We start from the raw sequence: 19,496 nt of genomic DNA on the forward strand, positions 1-19,496 counted from the left end.
GCCCATTTGGAGCGACACAGAAGGAGATTAGGAGGTGCCTATGAAATAAAGCTGCCTTTCCCTGGCCCTAAGGTTATCAGCACAGCCTGAAGCTGCCAGCTGGGCCAACCCCGGTCCTCCTTTCTCTTCTCTATTTGTAGCTTATTCACAAGCCAATTGAGCACTTACGCACCTGGGTGTGTGGCAGGTTCTTGGGTGGCATCAGCAGTGCCCTGTGGGTGAGAAACACAAACACAAAGTTTGGCTCTCCCTAGACTGCCCAGGGATGTATTTAGCCAAGGGGCAAGAGAGAGGTAAGCTTCCTCCTGCCCCATCCTGGCTGCTGGTTCACACTAAGGGTACTGTAATGGCAGGTGAAGCTGCTAGTGTGTGGAACGGCTGAGCCTCCGTGTGCTGGACCCTATACAAAGCATTATGCCTAGCCAGGAGCCTTTTAGATTTCTTTCAGAGTAGCAGCCGCGTTAGTCTGTATTCGCAAAAAGAAAAGGAGTACTTGTGGCACCTTAGAGACGAACAAATTTATTTGAGCATAAGCTTTCGTGAGCTGTAGCTTATGCTCAAATAAATCTGTTAGTCTCTAAGGTGCCACAAGTAATCCTTTTTTTTAAGATTTCTGCATTCAGTTCCCTCCAAGTCTCCTTCACAGGCCGACTGCATAGCTACAAACCTCAGAGTCAAGTATCTGCTTTGCCTAGTGCCCCAGATGGGACCCTGGCTAATCTTGTGAGGCGCTCCAGAACCTGAACTGGGCAGGCAATCCTTTGGCAGAGATTTTCCCAAGGACAATCTCCAAAGTGTCAGTGTGGTTTCTCCTGGTTTTGCTGGAGAACCTCTGGGAAATCCTGGGGATGCCTGTTGTGAGCTCTGAATCCTCAACTCAAAGGGCAAGAGTACCGACTCTTTGGCAAAAGACTCCCTTATTCAGGAGGTTAATTAGTCATTGGCATTAACCAGGCATTAAACACAAACCAAAGCAGTTTCCTAGAGTTTGGCTAAACTCCTTCCCCCTCAATAGCTCAACTTTCACTCTTTCGGACTGTCATCATTTCACTAATTCTCCAGTTATCAGAGACTCTTCCCAGCTAGAAAGGAAGGATGACCAGGGGTTTGGGGGCTAGCTCAGGACTGGGGAAACCTGAGTTCAAGTCCCAGCACTACCCCAGAGCCCCTGCATGACCTTGGCCTAGTCACTTCATCTCTCCATTGGTGGGGAATCAGTAAAATGGGGCTAACAGCTGTTCCCTATCCCCCCGCAGTGTTGTGAGGCTGAATACATTAAAGATTGTGAGGTGCTCAGATACTATGGCAATGCAGGCCATAGGAGCACACTGGGGAGACAGACTGGATGTGAACGTCTGCTGTCAAACTGAAACAACCAAACCAAACCATCCCACAGAAGCCAACACAACAAAGTCACAAGCCCCATTTTTTCCCTTCACAGCTTACTTTTAAGCTTTATTCCTAAAGGTTTAGGGCTCAAGGAGGCAAACCCCCAAATCCTATTGCGGGAGTAGGGGGGAGACACCATTCTCCCCCAACCCTCAACAATGGGGTGTCAGCTGCTCCCAAGCCCAGAGCATCAGCTGCGGCTTGAACGTTGCAGCTGATCTGCAGTAAGTGAAAATGCCTGGCTGTCTGGTGTTTTCTAACCTCCTCCAGCACCACTTCCCCTCATTACTCCAACTCCAACACATTCAGTGTTTCCCTCTGGTTACTTTTTTAAACGATCCCTTTACCACTACTGAAGTACAACACAAACATATCCCCACCCCATCATCTGCCAGCAGCATGGGCTTGACTCACCTCACTATCTGGAGAGTGACCTGGAAAATTAAACAGCACATGGTGAATTTCAGAACAAGAATCATAGAACATCAGGGTTGGAAGGGACCTCAGGAGGTCATCTAGTCCAACCCCCTGCTCAAAGCAGGACCAATCCCCAATTAAATCATCCCAGCCAGGGCTTTGTCAAGCCTGACCTTAAAAACTTCTAAGGAAGGAGATTCTACCACCTCCCTAGGTAACGCATTCCAGTGTTTCACCCCTCCTAGTGAAAAAGTTTTTCCTAATATCCAACCTAAACCTCCCCCACTGCAACTTGAAACCATTACTCCTTGTCCTGTCATCTTCTACCACTGAGAATAGTCTAGAACCATCCTCTTTGGAATCACCTGTCAGGTAGTTGAAAGCAGCTATCAAATCCCCCCTCAGTCTTCTCTTCTGCAGACTAAACAATCCCAGTTCCCTCAGCCTCTCCTCATAAGTCATGTGTTCCAGACCCCTAATCATTTTTGTTGCCCTTCACTGGACTCTCTCCAATTTTTCCACATCCTTCTTGTAGTGTGGGGCCCAAAACTGGACACAGTACTCCAGATGAGGCCTCACCAATGTCGAATAAAGGGGAACGATCACGTCCCTCGATCTGCTGGCTAAAGCAGAAGTGTCAGCACCCCACATACCTCAGAGAGCCCAGGCTGCACTAACTTCACTTGTTTCCCTGATGCTGGCTAGGAGCCCCCCGTTTCTCCCAGCACAAGATGGGAACTTGTCCTTCCAAACCTAGCACATTGAGTTGCCCCAGTCCTGGCTCCTCCCCCAGCGTCCGCAGGGAACTCACATTCTAATAGACCCTGGTTCCAGTGACAACTGTCACTCCCCTCTCTGGATTTAGATTCCCAGCCTGAGTGCATTGGGATAACCGCCCAGGGATACTTGTGCCAGAATTCACACTGAGCCCTAAACTCAGCTGGACCCACAGCCCCGCTCAGCAGGGCACATCTGAATCAGACTGCAGCTTCCAAGTGTGGAGGCAGCATGGCCATCTGGCAGTAGCAGCACCTGTTAGCACGTGAGGATCTGAGGCTGGAACTCAAAGGTTGCCAAGGAGGGCCAGGGAGCTCTGAAAAGGTCATACCCTATGCCATTGGGATACAGGGGCAAGAGAGCCTTGCATAGCTTTGGAGCTGACCCAAATCCACTTCAGCTGGAACCACAGTCCCTGGGATAGGGACAGCCTGAGGATGAAAGAGGGAATTCATCCAGGGCACCTGTGTGCATAGCCGCTACTAATGTTGCATCACATCCCAATCTACCTTCTGCTGCTGAGGTTCCAGCACGGAGGAGCATACCTGTGACTCCACCACTCAGGGCTTCCTGCAGCTGCGGCCTTTTTGCTGCCCAGTTGGGCGTCCGGTCGCTGCTCTCCCCCTGCTCTTCTGAGCTGAATGGCAGCTCTTCTGCCTCCGCCTTTCTCATGGACAGACGGATATCTGAGCTGGAGTAGGTGTAGCCATGTCCTGCTGGGCAAATTTCCTTAAAGGCTTCTGCAAGGGAGACACAGGGCAAGGCTGACATGTGGGGGAAAGGGGCAGAAACCAGTTGCGAGCACACGAGGCTGTCCTTCTGGCAAGATCCAGTGGAGGAACTGAAGATGCTATCTTCTGCTACACAGATGAGAATGGCCAGGTGTGTGTTTGTGTGTGTGTACACCCTCCATCCATCAGCCACCGTACATTAGAGCATGGTGTGAAGGGTGGATGTTTCCAGCAGAGAGAATCTGCTCCCAGTGCTGGGTATGTCTGTAACTGATACCGGTTAGCATTCACAGCTACTGGAGACTGAATCTCTCCGTTGGCTCAAAGCTCCCTGGGGGAGCACCAAGGAAACACTCTCCCACATCTGAAGACAGCTATCACTTCATCAACAGGAGAGAGCCGTATAATGGGCAGAGGGGGCTGCACAGCCTGCCAAGGCTGGATAAGGGACCAGATAAATGACTACAATGCTGCAAGCCCTGGGGACCTTCTAGTACTTTGGCCCTTTGATGCACATGTCCAAAGATGCCTTCCACCCAGTCCAGGGGGATGTGTAGGAATTCCCAGCCCTGTGGGGTTCTGTGCTTGTCTCTCTAGTACTTAACACACCGGTAAAAGCCAAACCCATCCTTGCTTGGTGTGTTGGGGCACTTGAAGGCTGACACTTTAGGAGAGGAGGAAACTTTAACCTTACGGGAGGCAGAGTGAGATGAAAGGGACTGTCAGGCATGGGAAAGGCTGTGGTCTCCCTCTGGGGCAGTGCTGCATGATGGCTGCCTGGTGAGGAACTTCCCCACCTCCAAGCTCAGATGCACTCACTTGTGCTGCAGATCCCCCAGGTTTGGAATCTGCTCTGCTTCACTCCAGCCTCCAGAGCGGCAGGCCACTCTCAGCTAGTGCACTCTGCCTTCTAGCAAGTAGCCATGCAGACCACAGTCTCTGTGCTGGCCTGTGCCCCTTGCACTGAGTCCCCCATAGACTGTTCACACCCACATCCCAACACATTAGTGCGTGGGAAGGAGCCTGCGATGGTTCTGGGCCGAGGAGTCGGGAGAAGTTGTAAGGTGAAGACCAGGCTCCAGGCTTAGAACTCTGGGCACAGCTGGGCAGCGAGCACAGCTCTCACCTGACCCAAGCACAGGACACTTCTCACAATTCCTCCCCCATCCTTTGCCAACACGGCTGCAGCAGCAGATCTGTTTGGTGATGCTCTGGGCGAGTGGTAGGGCACAGTCGCCTCCCGCTGCTGAGCGATAGCACAGCCCCTGCTCCATGGACACAGCCTTATCCGCTGAAACACAAGCCCAGGGTTAGTGTTGGAGGCCAAGCTGTCACCTCTGCCGGGCACAGAGTGTCAAAGAAAAGTGCTGCCTGTCATCGCCTTCAAGGTCCTTCCCAGCTCTGCCTCTCTGTCCCCAGCCCCAGGGCCTTATCACATCCCTCCTCCGCTGCCATACAGCCGCCATCACCCCACTGGTCCGCTTCTGCCCCAACGGTCTCCATGCTGCCCCTACAAGTTAGCACCCCCCACTCACACCACGTGGCCTTTGCCCCTGGCTGATGAGGACTTTGGTGAAGAGCTGCAGGCCCCTCTCCCGGAAGCTGCGGTTTCCATAGTATATCTCTCCCCAGCCTAAACCTGCTTGGGCATTCTGCCCTAGGACTTCAGTGGAGTGGGTAGATCCAACAGAAGTGGCATGGAAGAGATGGGCTTCTGTTTCGATTCCAGATACTCCAGTGCAGGTGCTCTCAAGCCCCTTCCTCAGAACTGCACCCCTGGGGAGAGGTCACTGCTTTCACGGCAGCCTCTGCAGGAGCTGGGTGCAGGCTTCCTATCTCCTGCATTCTCTGCCGTAGCACTACCGTCATGTCAACTCAGTTACACACTCAACAACCCGATGTGAACAAGGGAGGGAAGTGAATGAGAATCCCATGGGAGCTGAGTCCAGTGGCCCTGTAAGAGGAAGGTGCTGGGACACATGGGGTACATGGGTACACGTCCATGTACACACATCATGCAAGGGCATGAATGCACGCACACAGGGTCTCACATTGCCCACACATACACTCTCTCAGGGCATTGGGACACACTGACACGTGATATCTTGTTTCCATCTGGCTCATGATCTGCTGGTTCCTGCTCACAGTTCCAGGGAAGCTTTGGGGGACGTCACTGGGTACCTTGGGCAGCTGCTTCCAAGCAGCCGTGCAGGGCTTGGTCTCCAGAGCACTTACAGACACAGCGACTGCGGGATGGGTCCAGCATGGTCCCGGGTTTGCAGGTGCAGAGGAAGCTGCCGCGGGTGTTCACACATTCGGCATCTTTACACAGGCCAAGCATCAGGCACTCGTTGATATCTGCAGGGTGAAAGCAGAGAACAGAATCAGCCACAATGCCCTGGGTCTGCCCATTAACTGAAGTCAGCAACAGCAGCACATGGCAGGGGGAACTGCAGCAGGCAAGCGAAGGGGCTGCAATTCAACAGGGCAGGGACTTGTAACGTCCCCTATTACTATGTAGCCAAATCGCTGGTGCTCCCTTCCCATAACCTGGTTGGTGTAAGCGAAGAGAAGGACAGGGAACAGCCCACTGAACAGCAAATTGACAAATCAAACCATGTGTCCAACAGCCGCACAAACAGCACTTTCTCTCTGAGACCCTTCCCAGCCCCCCACCCCACGGGCTGATACTGACCCCCATGCAACCAGCAAACTGCAGAAGTCTTTACCTTCCTGCAACACAGCTGGTCTCTCCAGCACTGAACCAGTCGAGAGGTGACAGCAGGAGTCACCAGAGTAAATTCCCATAGGGTTTCCCCACATACAGAGCTGGGGAAGGTCTCATGTGAGGGGCTGCTAGGGGTGCGTTGCAGAGTCACTGAGATCAGTGTCTGCCTAGAGTGCCCTGGCTGGAGACCTGCTGTCTCCCACACTGGTAGAAAATATGACTTAGCAAAAGCCAGGAGACCTAGCAGCATGGGAGAGCTGGGGAGTCTCTCTCTGTAGCTAGACAGGGTAGGAGAATTTTGCCGCTAGCATTTAGCTTCCCATGTTCTCACCTAACATTTCTGTCCCTCTGATAATGGAGGTAACGTCTGGGTCAGCCACCCACCCCCCGCCGTTCCCTGGGGGAGTGCTGCATCAGAGTGAAGGCTGAAAGGGGCATAGGGTCGAATGTGCTCAGCCTTCAGGAACCTCAGACAGAAGGGGTGAGGGCAGGGCACTGTTGTGCTACCCGGCCCCCTCCAGAAATTCCTGAGACACTCTGTCCCCTCCTGGATACTGTCAGCTAAGAATGTCCCCTCAGTCCCCTGGCACAGGATTCCACCCCAGGGCCAGCACAGTCCTGTCAGGCCCTCTCACATACTTTCCCATCAACAAGCACTAGGCTTTTAGGGGCGGGGACCCCACATCAGAGCGAGGCCAGGGTTTTGCGGGGCCCCTCAAGGCACTGACTGTATGGACGGTGCCCTCTGAGATTTCCAATTGTTCCATTTCCAAAACAGTATGAAACAATCTCGACTCTGGCCTGGCTCTTTCTTCAGTCACAGCTTGGGACAGTCAGCTCCAGGCCTGAGGGGTTCATACCTGCCATTGATGACACTGATGCCCAGCTAGTCTGTTGGTAGGGACAGTGGCAGTGTCCTGTATCGCAAGGTCACCTGACTCCACAAAGTGCTGCTCTCTCAAGCTGATGCTCTCTCTAGGGGCCTGACCTGGCTGGCTGGGACCTCAGCAGGCCATCTAGTCCCCCTCCCACACCAAGGCAGGGGTAAGTACACTTTGTCCCATGGGCCCTGTTAACCTGCAAAAGGGATGTCAAGAGCAAACAGCCAACCCAGAACGTCTCGTTTGCCTCGCCTCTCTCCTTCCCTGCTGCTGATGCTCCAGATTCATCCAGCTGGGTCCAGTCACCATGTGCCATCCAGATGTGGAAGCTGTACAGCATGCCATGGGTTAGGGAGGAATTTGGGAGCCTGCCTTTGCTAGCTGAGCCCCAGGTGGGTACAATAATGTGCCAGGAGATTCCAGACTTTTCAAAAACCTCCTCCCCTCTGTCCCAGAGTCCTGCCTTGCCTGTCTCCTAGCCAGGTTCACCTGCAGTCTGCTTCCTGCCTCCTGCCCTGGCTATGTCCCCTTTGTTCCTCCCTGCAGCTGCCTTCAGATTCAATTGCTCTTCAGCTTATTTTGGGGATTTTCGCTAATGGAAAGGAATGACTGGGAAAGTTACTGGCCCCTCTTCCTGCTCTATCAGATCAGGTGACTGGTACTGTTAGTCAGGCATCTTACTTGCTCTATTGGATCAGGCCTCTAAGTCCCTCAAGTCCCATACCCCACCTTTGCCATACAGCATCAGCACACTAGTCTCAGCTAGTCCAGTGTCCCGTAGGACACTTGCATTGCAAACTGCTTCACAGGAACCTTTTTGATGACTGCAATCCCACATCCGCTGTGCATAGCCTGTTAGGTGCAGCTGCATAGATGGCTCAAATGATTGCTCTACTCTGGGATCCCCGTGGACACCAGATGTTGATCTCACAGGGCTATCCGGGCGAAGTAATTTTTAAAGCTGCCAGATCGAAGCTTGGCGGGACTTGACTTATGAGCAAGTCTCCTCCTTTCAATCAAATCCCCTGTGTGGCCAGACTGGGGCACTGTCTGCAAAGGATGCATCATCAGGAATCAAAGAGTGCCGGTGCACAGTGAGGGCTGGGGGAACTGCCCTTGCACTGACAGCCCTGCATCAGTCGGATGAGTGGAAGGCATGTCTCCAGCTTGTCACTGGTGCTGCTGATTCTGGGGATACACACGTGAGAGCTAGCAGCTCCCAAGTCCAAGCCATGGCTCTGCCACTGATGCAGTGTATGACTTCGAACAAATTCCCTCTCCCCTCTGGGCCATCCATAAGATACTGACAGGGGGCTGGGAAGGTCAGACAATGATTTAAAACCAACTGGAAGCTCTCAGGAATGCTGGCTAAGTACTTGTTATCACCACCACCTGTGCAGCAGGAAAGACAAGCATCATTTCCTTGCTGTTCCCACAGCTCCTCACAGTTCCCATCCAATAGGGTCCTAATAACTGAGTAAGCTCCCAGACGGTCACATGGTGCACAGCAGGCAAGAGCAGATTCCCCTGCTGCAGAGAGTCCCCGCTGCAGGCTTCAGACAGACCCAGCATCCCCTTCACAGCACGGAAGAATCCAGCCGGTGCTTTTCACCCTTCGAACATGGCACATCGAAGCAGAGCCCAGGATTAGCTGCGTTGGGCATTATAGTGAAATGGAATAAACCTGGGCTCCAGTGTATGGTACCCAAGTGGACGTGTCTGCAGCAGCAGTTTGCCTCCCCCTCTTTGCCAGGTGTAAAAATTTCTAAATGGGAAAATTCCCCAGGTGTCCCTGTTCAGCCATGTTCAGGGAGGAGGGGGTCACAGGCCGGGGTGTGGGATATTTCACAGGGGGTAACTGGGGCACATGCAGCTCTCGTGACTGGAGACACAAGGCATGGATGTACCCGTCTGATGCACGCATCTTCATCAGCACCCTGGATCCTGCATTCCAGCAGAGGATGGAGATGAGGAGTAGCTTTCCCTGGGCTAGATACCACAGTGACAGAGTCAAATCTCTGGAGAAAATCCTACAGATCACAAACCACCCTGGCTAGATAGGTGGAGGTGCCAAAAAGAGCCCTCTCACTGGTGAACCTCACCACAGTGGCATGCAAAGCACAGCAGGCCCTCTTCCAATGGAAAGCCAGGGCCCTCAGAATAGAAACTAGAACCACAGAGAGGAACAACCAAGCATGCCATGGGACAGGAGAGGTCCAACCCAAGAGACATTTCCTACTCCTCTGTCCTCAAGTAATCAGAAATGACTTCCCATCCCAGGATGATGGAAAACCCGTGCATATTCCCAGGCACCTGACCCACTGTGCCCATCCTCCCTCTGCCACTCCTGTCCTTCTGCTAGCGAGAGAGATGGCAAGGATAGAGCCATGCTAAGTAGCACCCTGTTACTGAGTCAGGAACAGAGATTTGTGATATGTAGAACCAAAGGCCCAGACTCCAAGCAAGCTGGGAATCCCTGTCTAGGGTAGACGCTTGATGCAGTGGGGACCAAACCCCAAACATGGTGCAAACCCCATCCAGGGCAGAGGCTTGGTGTATCTATCCCTTACAAAGGCTACAGGGCTCATCTCTGACATAAGCCAGCAGCACATATCTAACTTGTCATCCTGAGGCACTGAATGGATCTGACTTATCTGGAGTCTGAATGAGCAGAGGGATACAAGGGATTATAGTAACAAGCAGCACAAGTTACATATTCATAAATGATCTGGAAAAAGGGGTAAACAGTCAGGTGGCAAAATTTGCAGATGATAGAAAACTACTCAAGATAGTTACGGCCAAAGCAGACTGCGAAGAGCTACAAAAGGATCTCACAAATCTGGGTGACTGGGCAACAAAATGGCAGATGAAATTCAATGTTGATAAATGCAAAGTAATGCGTGTTGGAAAACATAACCCCAAATATACTGTAAAATGATGGGGTCTAAATTAGCTGTTACCACTCAAGAAAGAGATCTTGGTGTCATTGTGGATAGTTCTCTGAAAACGTCCACTCAATGTGCAGCGGCAGTCACAAAAGTTAACAGAATGGTGGGAATCATTAAGAAAGGGATAGAGAATAAGACAGAAAATACCATATTGCCTCTATATAAATCGATGGTATGCCCACATCTTGAATACTTTTCAGAGTAGCAGCCGTGTTAGTCTGTATCCGCAAAAAGAAAAGGAGTACTTGTGGCACCTTAGAGACTAACAAATTTATTTGAGCATAAGCTTTCATGAGGGATGAAGTGAGCTGTAGCTCACGAAAGCTTAAACTCAAATAAATTTGTTAATCTTGAATACTGTGTGCAGATGTGGTCGCCCCATCTCAAAAAAGATATATTGGAATTGGAAAAGGTTCAGAAAAGGACAACAAAAATTATTAGGAGTATGGAACGGCTTCCGTATGAGGAGAGATTAATAAGATTGGGACTTTTCAGCTTGGAAAAGCAACGACTAAGGGGGGATATGATAGAGGTCTATAAAATCATTGCTGGTGTGGAGAAAGTAAATAAGGAAGTGTTATTTACTCCTTCTCATACCACAAGAACTAGGGGTCACCCAATGAAATTAATAGGCAGCAGGTTTAAAACAAACAAAAGGAAGTATTTCTTCACACAACGCACAGTCAACCTGTGGAACTGTTTTCCTGAGGATGTTGTGAAGGCCAAGATTATTACAGGGTTTAAAAAAGAACTAGAAAAATTTAGGGAGGATAGGTCCATCAATGGCTATTAGCCAGGATGGGCAGGGATGGTGTCCCTAGCCACTGTTTGCCAGAGGCTGGGAATGGGCAACAGGAGATGGATCACTTGATGATTATCTGGTCTGTTCATTCCCTCTGGGGCACCTGGCACTGGCCACTGGTCGAGATGGACCACCTTTGGTCTGACTCAGTATGGCCGTTCTTATGTTCTTACTGGCAGTGGGGACTGAGCTTTTAATTTAAACCAGAGGGCTAGATCCCATCCCCTGCTCCATCCCCCTCACTTTTCTCTGTCAGTGCAGTAAAGCTACCCGAAGTGCAGCTGAGGACTCCCACCACATGGGAATCCCCAAGTGACACAGAAGCAGCATTACCAGCTGTACGCTACCCATCCTTGCCCAGCCCCAGTCAGGGATGTGGCTGGACCCATGACACAGTGCCTTGGGGAAGGGGAGCCCACAAGCCCAGAACCACAAGCAGCCTGGCCATTTCTTCCATTCTGCACATAGCTGGTTCTTATGCCTGTTGGTGCTTCTCAGTAATAACCTCAGGTGCACAGGGAAGGGGGAGCACATAGTACAAAGGCCCTAGTGAGTTTACCGTGGGGCCGACACGGTCAGTGTCTGAAGAGGAAACCAGACCTGAGCTGGAGATGCTGTGTTCCATGACTCATGCATGTCACTAGGGTGACCAGACCCCAATACTAGGGGTTTTGTCTTATATAGGACCCTATTACCCCCCCACCCCCGATTTTTCACATTTGCTGTCTGGTCACCCTACATGTCACACACGTTGTCCTCAGTGTATTCTGAAGCAAGATCCTGGCTTTGCCACTGGCACTGACACCTTCACCAGGCTGCTTGGGGTTTCTGGGTCCTAATGATTACATGTTGCCCAGTCCCCCTGTGCATTTCCAGTTGGCAGCCGCAGGATGCAGCCCAGCTGCGGGAGGGATCCCCATCTTCTTCCCCTACCCAGCATCAGCCACCAGTTTCCATGACAATCTCTGCCCCGTGCTCAGAAGCTGGCTGCCACTCTCCCTGTTGTTGAATAGCTGGGTGCCGGGAGCAACAGGAGATGGCCTCTCCAGGACCTGTGCTGTTCTCATTAACAGAAGTGGACCTGAGGCCCCTGGGTTGTCATTCATCAGTGGCAATCAGCAAATCCACTGGAGATGCTGTGGCTCCCAGTTATTAGCTCTGGGGGATTTGTGCTGCACAGCCAAACTCAGTTCCAGAGGCACAGCATTTCCTGGGATCAGCTGGATTGCCAGAGTTCATGCCAGTTAGTACTTGAACTTCCAGCCACTCTCGATCTGGCCTCCGTAACAGTGCTGATGTCGCAAGGCTGTTCTCTGGTATTTAGTAAGCAAAGGCAAGGAGGCGTCCTTGCAAAGGGAGTCAGGAGGTTTGCTTCTCTGCAGTGGGGGCGCACAAGAGTGACCCATGCTGGACTACTGGCCAGACAGACAGAGCAGTGGCAGGAGAGCTCCTTGAGGTCCCCACAACTCCAGCTTGGGCCCTGCTGCCATCTCTAATCAATGCTTTAACAAAACCCAAAGCTCAGTGGATCACTCAGCCTGTTGGCTCCCTCTCAGCTGGACTCCACTCCTATAGACAAAGGCCTGGAGAACATCCAGAGGCTCTCATCCATCACCCCATTCCCTCTTCCATCTCTGCTGGGAAGGACCCCATGTTACCCATGGGATCCTTCTCCAACGTTCTATTAGCCAAATTGCTCTCTTTGCCTTTGAATTCAGGTCCTGGATTAGCACTGGGGTCCGAGACACACGTTCCATGGCCACAGCAAGGACATGGGAATGTAAGTATATGGCACCTCAAGGCACCAAGGCACCCAAGGCACTGCCAGGACAGTGTGTCTCCTGCCAGGCTCAGAAAGGTCCCTGGGGAGGCAGAGCACTCATGGCCACTTCTCTCTCTCTCCCAACATGTCCCCATGCCAGGAGCCACACAGGGGCCCAGCACAAAACCCTGACACTAGCCCTACACTGACTGTCACAGGGAATGGAAGCCACTGTTCTGGTGACCATTCTCCTCTAGGACACTGTGGTGAAGCTCTCAGGTGACTCATTACTTAACTCAGTCAGATGGAAAGTCCCTGCTAGAGGAGATGAGTCACTGGACTGCATGCCATGAGCTTGCCCGGGCAGGCCCAGACAGCATCCTCTAAGGGACACCTCATGGCTTATCAGGAATCATGACAATGTGACCAAGAAATTCTAGCTCCCAATCACTGCATGGAAAACTTTACGGTTGGAAAAATGTCAGATATTCCTCTAACAAGGAACAGGGAAAAAGCCGCCCTCCTGAGGTGGAGCAGATGAATGGGACAGACACAGGCATCCCCCCCGCCGCCCTGTGTGGGGTACAGCGGACTCCTGGGGTGATTGGCCCACACATGGACACCCCCAATGTGGGGCAGAGGAAACTCCAGGGTGAATGGCCCACATAAGATACTCCCCAATGGGGGCAGAGGGGACCCTGGGTTGAATGGCCCAGACACACACCCACTCACCCAATGGGGGCAGAGGGGACTCTGGGTTGAATGGCCCACACACACACACACACACACACACACACACACACCCCCAATGTGGGACAGAAGGGACCCCTTGGGTGAATGCTCCCCCCACCACACCACACCCCAATGTGGGGGCAGAGGGGACCCCTGGGGTGAATGGCCCAGACACACTCTCTACTCCCAGTGTGGGGCAGAGGGGACCCTTGGGATGAATGGTCCAGACACAGCCACCCCACGATGTGGGGCAGAGGACACTCTAGGGTTGAAAGGTGCATAGACGGGCCCCACCCTCGAGCAAGGCAGACTCTGAGGAGCCTGGCAGAGTATAAAGTTTATGTACTTGGTGCAGACAGATTTTCAAGCCAACTCACTTTCACCACTCCTCTCGAAAAACCCAAACAAACTCTCCCCCCCTTCCACCCCGCCACAATCACTGGTAACTTGCAGTTAAAGTTGCTTCAGGCTACAGGAAATATACAGATGTCCTGTTTTTAACACCACTAAGTACATGCTGAATTTAGAGATGCAAATCACTAGTGCATGCACGTGCTGGGAGAATAGAGGTGGGTCTTGTCGGTTAGAGATAAGGTTGTTATCTGGGAAATTTGACTGGTTTTGCTGTGAAACAGCCTGAGCTGTCAGGCACATGCAATTTTTCTGTACAGTTAGTGGAATGTAGCTAGTTACTTTCACACTTTAAGGCCAAGGGTTCTTTAACTGTAACGTTCCCAGTAGGTTGGTCCCAGGGCAGGAAGTGAACTCATTTTACACAGGAATGATTGTTACTCTACCTGATAAGGAGTCGAGAAAGCGATCAGAGTGGCATCCTTACCTTGACAGTGGCTCCGATTCAGCCTCTTGTATCCCTGAGGACACTCCACCTGTCTGTTTTCAATCACTGGATGAGCTAGAATGACAGCAAACAGTAAGCTTAGGGACCAGGGCTAAACTCCACAATCCCATCTTCTCTTTCTCTCTCCTTGACCCCAGTCTCTCCTTTACACCCACCACCCTGTGAGCTTGGTGTACTCTTGTCCCTGCCTTTTCTTCTTCTCCCACCTCCTCTGTCAATAAGTCCCCTGTCACTACTTCCACACCACTGGCTATGCGCACCAGAAACTCAGCTCACACTCATGCTACCGAATTGCTCAGCGGTGGTCCCACAGTGAAGCAGGAGATGCTCCTGACACACCTCAGAGCCTTCTCTTCCACAGCCTCTGCTACTCCACTGGCCTTCTCTCCATCCCTACACTCAGTGTCTGCTGCTGGTGTGAGAGCTTTCACCTCTGCAGCTGCTGCCATCTGGAATTGCCTCCTGCACCATCAACTCCACCCTTTTTCAAATCTCCCTTTCAGATGTTTCTATCCCTTGCTTACTACTTTATTTTTTCCTCCCCCACCATTACTTCACAACCAGATGTTTCAATTTATTCACTATACAATGGACTGGATCCTGCAAGCCCTCTGAGCATGTACTGTCAATGACTTCAACAGCAGTTTTGCAAGTGAAGGGCCTGTCCAATGGTGCCCAATGCCCTTATTGTCTTTCGTTGATGGTATAGTGCTTGGTGTTAAATCTATAAAGCAGACTAGGCGACACAGTCTATATTAAAGGCACCTACAGCTCATGGTGATCAATGCATCAGAAATACATCACACAGATCAGGACAGATTTTCAAGAGTCCTCATGGCCGGACTTCCCACTGCTCAGCACAGAGATTAGGGCCAGATTTTCATAAGAATCTCAGCACCTCCTATGTGTGAGATTTATGGTTAGATTTTCCAAAGAATTCAACACGCAGTATACTGGGCTCTTTTAAAGATCTGGTGATTTATTTTTGGCCTAAATGGAGACTGCACACTTCCGAAAGCCTGGCCCAAAGAGTCCATAAAACATACCGCACAGGATCAAGTTGGATTGTACCACACTAACCCACCACAGCCAGCCTCCTGGGGTGGGATGGGGAGCAGGATGGAGAATGGGAGTGGCCCAAGAGCAGCCGTTTCAGACACCCAACTTCACCATGTAGCGTTTACAAGCATTAGTTGATCCCTTCATAAGTTTGTCCTCCAACTGAGTGGTTAAACAATTCACCTTTAACACCTGCAGGCCATGGGCAGGGTTAGGAGTAAGGCTGCATGTGACAAAAGTCATGGCTCTGAAGTGGGTTTCACAACAAGCCCACAGGTAACATTTTCAAAAGTGCCCAAAGTGGCTTAGGAGCCCAAATCCCATTGACTTTCAATGAAACATAGGTTCCTCAATGCCCAACTCCCCTTTTGAAAATGGGACTTGGACGCTTTCGAAAACATTTCTTCGGTCTTTGTCACCCCAGCCGGCCTGCTGACAATCCAGACTCCCCCAGGAACTTTCCCAAACCAGGCTCTACGTGCAGCATGCTGGAGTCTGGATGGATTTTTACATGGTTTTAAATTATTATGAAATATTATCAGAATTATTTTACAATTTTTATTGTAAAATAAAGAGGAGTCAGTTCACGTTTCTCATACTTTCCCCATGATAAACAGCTTTAACAGTAATTCACATATTCTGCGCCATGCCTTTCCTTTTCAAAAGAAATCCTAACATAAGGACGATGCCCTTTTCTTACCTCAACAACCAATCAGCCTTAGTTCTGACCTACGCCCTCAGTGTGACATGAGTTTTGCGTGGTCTGAAGCAGTCCCTACCTACCTCCATGGTGTCTGAGTATCCTCTGTGACCTTGGTCTCAGCCTATCTGGCTATCTCCCAGACTTCTATCAGTTGGTTTCCAAACCCAAGCAACTGTAAGGGTACTAGGATGCAAATTGGCTCCAACTCGCAGGCATGTGCTGGTGCTTTGAGATCCTCAAGGAGGGAGGACTGCAATCTCCCCGCTTTGGGGGGAGCATGAATAGTAGTTTGATGCTGAGTCCCAAAGGGAAGAGCCCAATCTCTTCACACAGTCACCTCTCTGGAGCAATGTCATCACCCACAAAAAAACACTCCCATCAACAACCTTCCCTGAAGCAGGACCTGGTTATCACTAATGTCACATGCAAGGCTCTGACTCCTGCTGCTCCCCTAACACCTTCAGAGAGGCACAGGATCCTGTATGAAGAGTCATACATGGCAGGCTCATCCAGAGGGGGCACAAACCAGAGTTATGAACCTGGGCCTGTTGACACCACCTTCCAGTAAAATATGTCAACAATGTCATTCATGTTGGGCAACCACAGGTGAGTGAAACCTGCAAGTCAGAGATTAGACTGACTAAGAAAATTAACAGAGTGCATACAACTCAATGATCACTCTCCCATCATGCCGTTCGGGGGCTAAGGTCAGCAGAAGGAAGGCCCCTACACACTGAGAAGCCTTGTCATCTACTGGGTAGAGCAGTGGGGACTGGGCATCAGGAGTCCACTTCTCTTCCCAGCTGTGTCCCTGAATCACTGTGTGACCTTGCAAAGGTTACTCTCCCTCTCTGATTCAGTTTCCCCATCAGTAACATGGAGATACCAGTAAAGCTATACTGTCAAGTTCTTTGACTTCCTTTGATGGAAGGCATTATTGGAGTGCAAAGCATCACTGTTCTTATTATAAGGCTCAGGATGCAAGAGACCAGGAAGGAAAAGTCACCAACAGCATCTAGTGTCTTCCCTGGACCTCACAGAGTAAAGTGTAAAGAGAGGCATGACACAGACCATGCTGGAGCTTAGTGAGGGGCTTAGACCAGTCAGACTCAGGAGACATGCAAAGAACCCTTTTCACCCCAGGAGCATTCAAGCAGCAGGCTCAGCCCTATACGTGCCATCTCCTGCAGAGCTGGTCTCCATACAAAGCTGGCCTTTTAATGTATAGGAGCAGTAGATGCACTTGGGCACCCAGTGTGAATTTCATACAGCATGATGAGGGATTACTCCATCCGTCCTGGACACAAACATGCTGGCCGATCTCCCACTGATAAACAAATGTTTTTTTCCTTATGAAATAAGTTACTATTGGATCTCAAAGGTCTCAAGTGCGGATGTGTAAGCCACAGCCCCACCATCATTCACCCCCAATGAATCATAACCTTGCAGCCAGTGATTCATCATGTAAGTATATGGCCTAAGTGGAAACAGGAGGGTGGACAGCCCATCAGGCCTAGGGTTCCCCACACATTTCTATTCTCATGCACATGCCTCTTGCTCCTTATTGGGAAATTTACCTTGAAAACAGCCTCAGTATCCCAAGCAAATGGGTAGCACAATTAACAGGCAGCTCCTAGATACACCAACAACTCTAGTTAAGGAGCCTGCAACTCAGACCTGAGAAGGTGCCCCCAAACTGGCTGTGCTACAGGTCTGAAGATTCTCAGGGCAGAAAAATAGCAAAGAGCACCCAGACCAGGCAGAGAGTACCTGGATGATGGCCTGGCTGGGCAGATGAATTGCAACATTTTCCAGTTGCTTCTGCCGTTGACAAGTGCCAGCAAAGCAGCACAGTTACAACACCTGCAATCAGTCATCTCTCCACCTCTGCGATGTCTCGGGTCCTCTGCTTGGACTGTCCACGGGCACTTGACAAGGGAAATGGAAGGAATGACATAGGCCCCAACGAGATGCTGAAACAACAGCTGAGGGGACATTTATTACCTTTTCCCCCTTTTTACAAGGAGCTCTCTGCTCTGGCTGCACATGATTTCCTGACTCACTCACTCTCACTACACAGTATTTTAAATAGTGTCTTAAAATAGTTTGGTGGGTTTAAAAGTGGTCCATAACCTACATAATTAAGTCTCTCAAACTTTTTATAGGCGAGTACAATCCAGCCAATAAGTTCCAAAGAGGCCCAATTCAGGTACCGTGTTTTGGAGTGAATGAAAGTTAACTTCAAGGAGTGGGAGGAGCTGGGGAGGGAGCCAGGCTGGGGTGGGGAGTGGTTAAAGGGGCACTTTGTCCTGGAAAGAGATTTTTGTGGGGTGACGGATTTTTTCCCCATGTATTGTGGAATATGTTTTGGAACAAGACGTGCGCGTAACAACTAAGTAACCATATGGCTGTATCCTGACACCCCTCATCTGCCCCGCTTCCTAGTCCCCCATCTAGCACTTGTAGCTCTTCCTTGTAGTATCAGGTCTGCAAGTTCTTCATGGCAGGGAACATGTCTGTCCTTAGTGCCTGTGAGGCACCTAGCACATCGTGGATGCCAAGAATAAATAAGGGACAAATCTGAGACAACCCACAAGGCAGTGGACTGTGAAAATGGCCATAAAAGGACCCTACTATGGGTAAAAAAAAAGCACAACAGCAAGTGCTATTCAGGGCTTGGGCAGAAGATCATCCTGGGTCCTACCTAACACTCTCTGAGGAAAGCCCTCAGCCACCCAGTTAAGGCAGCTTTAAGTCACCACAGGAGACTTAGTGCAGGGCAGGACTAAGCCTTTAGGAGGTTGATCCCCACTCCCCTCACTGAAGAGGAATTAGGGAAACTAATGGCAAGAGAACACAAAGCTAATTCACCAGTGGTAGTGACCCAAGTAGTGGAAGACACAATGAAGATGACTGGATGCGGAAGCTGCGGTATGTACATGATCCCGGAGGGGGTACCTGGAAAGAGTTTCGTCTGCTTGAAGTGCCATCTGATAGAGCTGATGGAAGAAAAGATCAGAGGATTGGAGATGCAAGTGGAAAGTCTGATTGAGTTTTGAAGGGGATTCGAGCGGATTATGGAGCAAAGACATGAGGCGGCTGAAGGGAAAAGCTCAGACTTGCAGATGGAAGCAGGACCGAAGAACTCTGAGGGGAGACTGCTAGGTGAAGAAAATGGACAGTGGAAGCATGTGTCTAAGAGAACCAGGCAGAGGAAAAGATGGGCTAGTGAAGGAGAAATAGAGCTCAAGAACAGGTTTGCAGAGTTGGAAAATGAAGAAGGGGCTCAACAGGTGGTCACTGAAGGTGGAAGGGCAAGGAAGAAAAGACGAGCGGCTAGTCCTATAGGAAAAGGGGAAGAGTCAATGAAGACTACACCAAATATGAGCCCCAGGAGGATACAGGACGGGTTGAAGAGAATTACAAGGGAGAATAGGAATAGAAAGAACTTGCAGCCAGAGGGAACAGGGGATAGAACAGAGAATCGCACCGTCACCAGGAAAAGGCAGGTCTACGTGATTGGGGACTTCTTACTGAGAAGGATGGACAGGCCTGCAACCAGAGCTGATCCAGAGAACAGAAGGGTGTGCTGTCTTCCAGGTGCTAAGATACGGGATATGGACCTGAGGTTGAAGAGGATCCTAACAGGAGCGGGAAAGAATCCACGCATTGTCCTTCATGTGGGAACAAATGATACCGGTAGATTCT

At 50.7% G+C, this 19,496-nt stretch overlaps 1 protein-coding gene across 1 annotated transcript in view; it reads right to left on the bottom strand.

The window, feature by feature from the left end:
- The window catches only part of LTBP2 (latent transforming growth factor beta binding protein 2), a 127,785-nt gene that overhangs the window by 30,812 nt on the left and 77,477 nt on the right, over nt 1-19,496 (bottom strand). The window contains exons 9-14 of the mRNA XM_074955944.1: nt 14,006-14,080; nt 5,550-5,672; nt 4,441-4,605; nt 3,129-3,323; nt 1,804-1,823; nt 173-212 (exon numbers count right to left, since the gene is read on the bottom strand). Coding sequence (XP_074812045.1) covers nt 173-212; nt 1,804-1,823; nt 3,129-3,323; nt 4,441-4,605; nt 5,550-5,672; nt 14,006-14,080 — 618 coding nt within the window. The remainder of the gene's footprint in view (nt 1-172; nt 213-1,803; nt 1,824-3,128; nt 3,324-4,440; nt 4,606-5,549; nt 5,673-14,005; nt 14,081-19,496) is intronic.

The sequence above is a fragment of the Natator depressus genome, chromosome 6 (assembly GCF_965152275.1).
Source record: "Natator depressus isolate rNatDep1 chromosome 6, rNatDep2.hap1, whole genome shotgun sequence".
Classification (NCBI taxonomy): Eukaryota; Metazoa; Chordata; order Testudines; family Cheloniidae; genus Natator; species Natator depressus.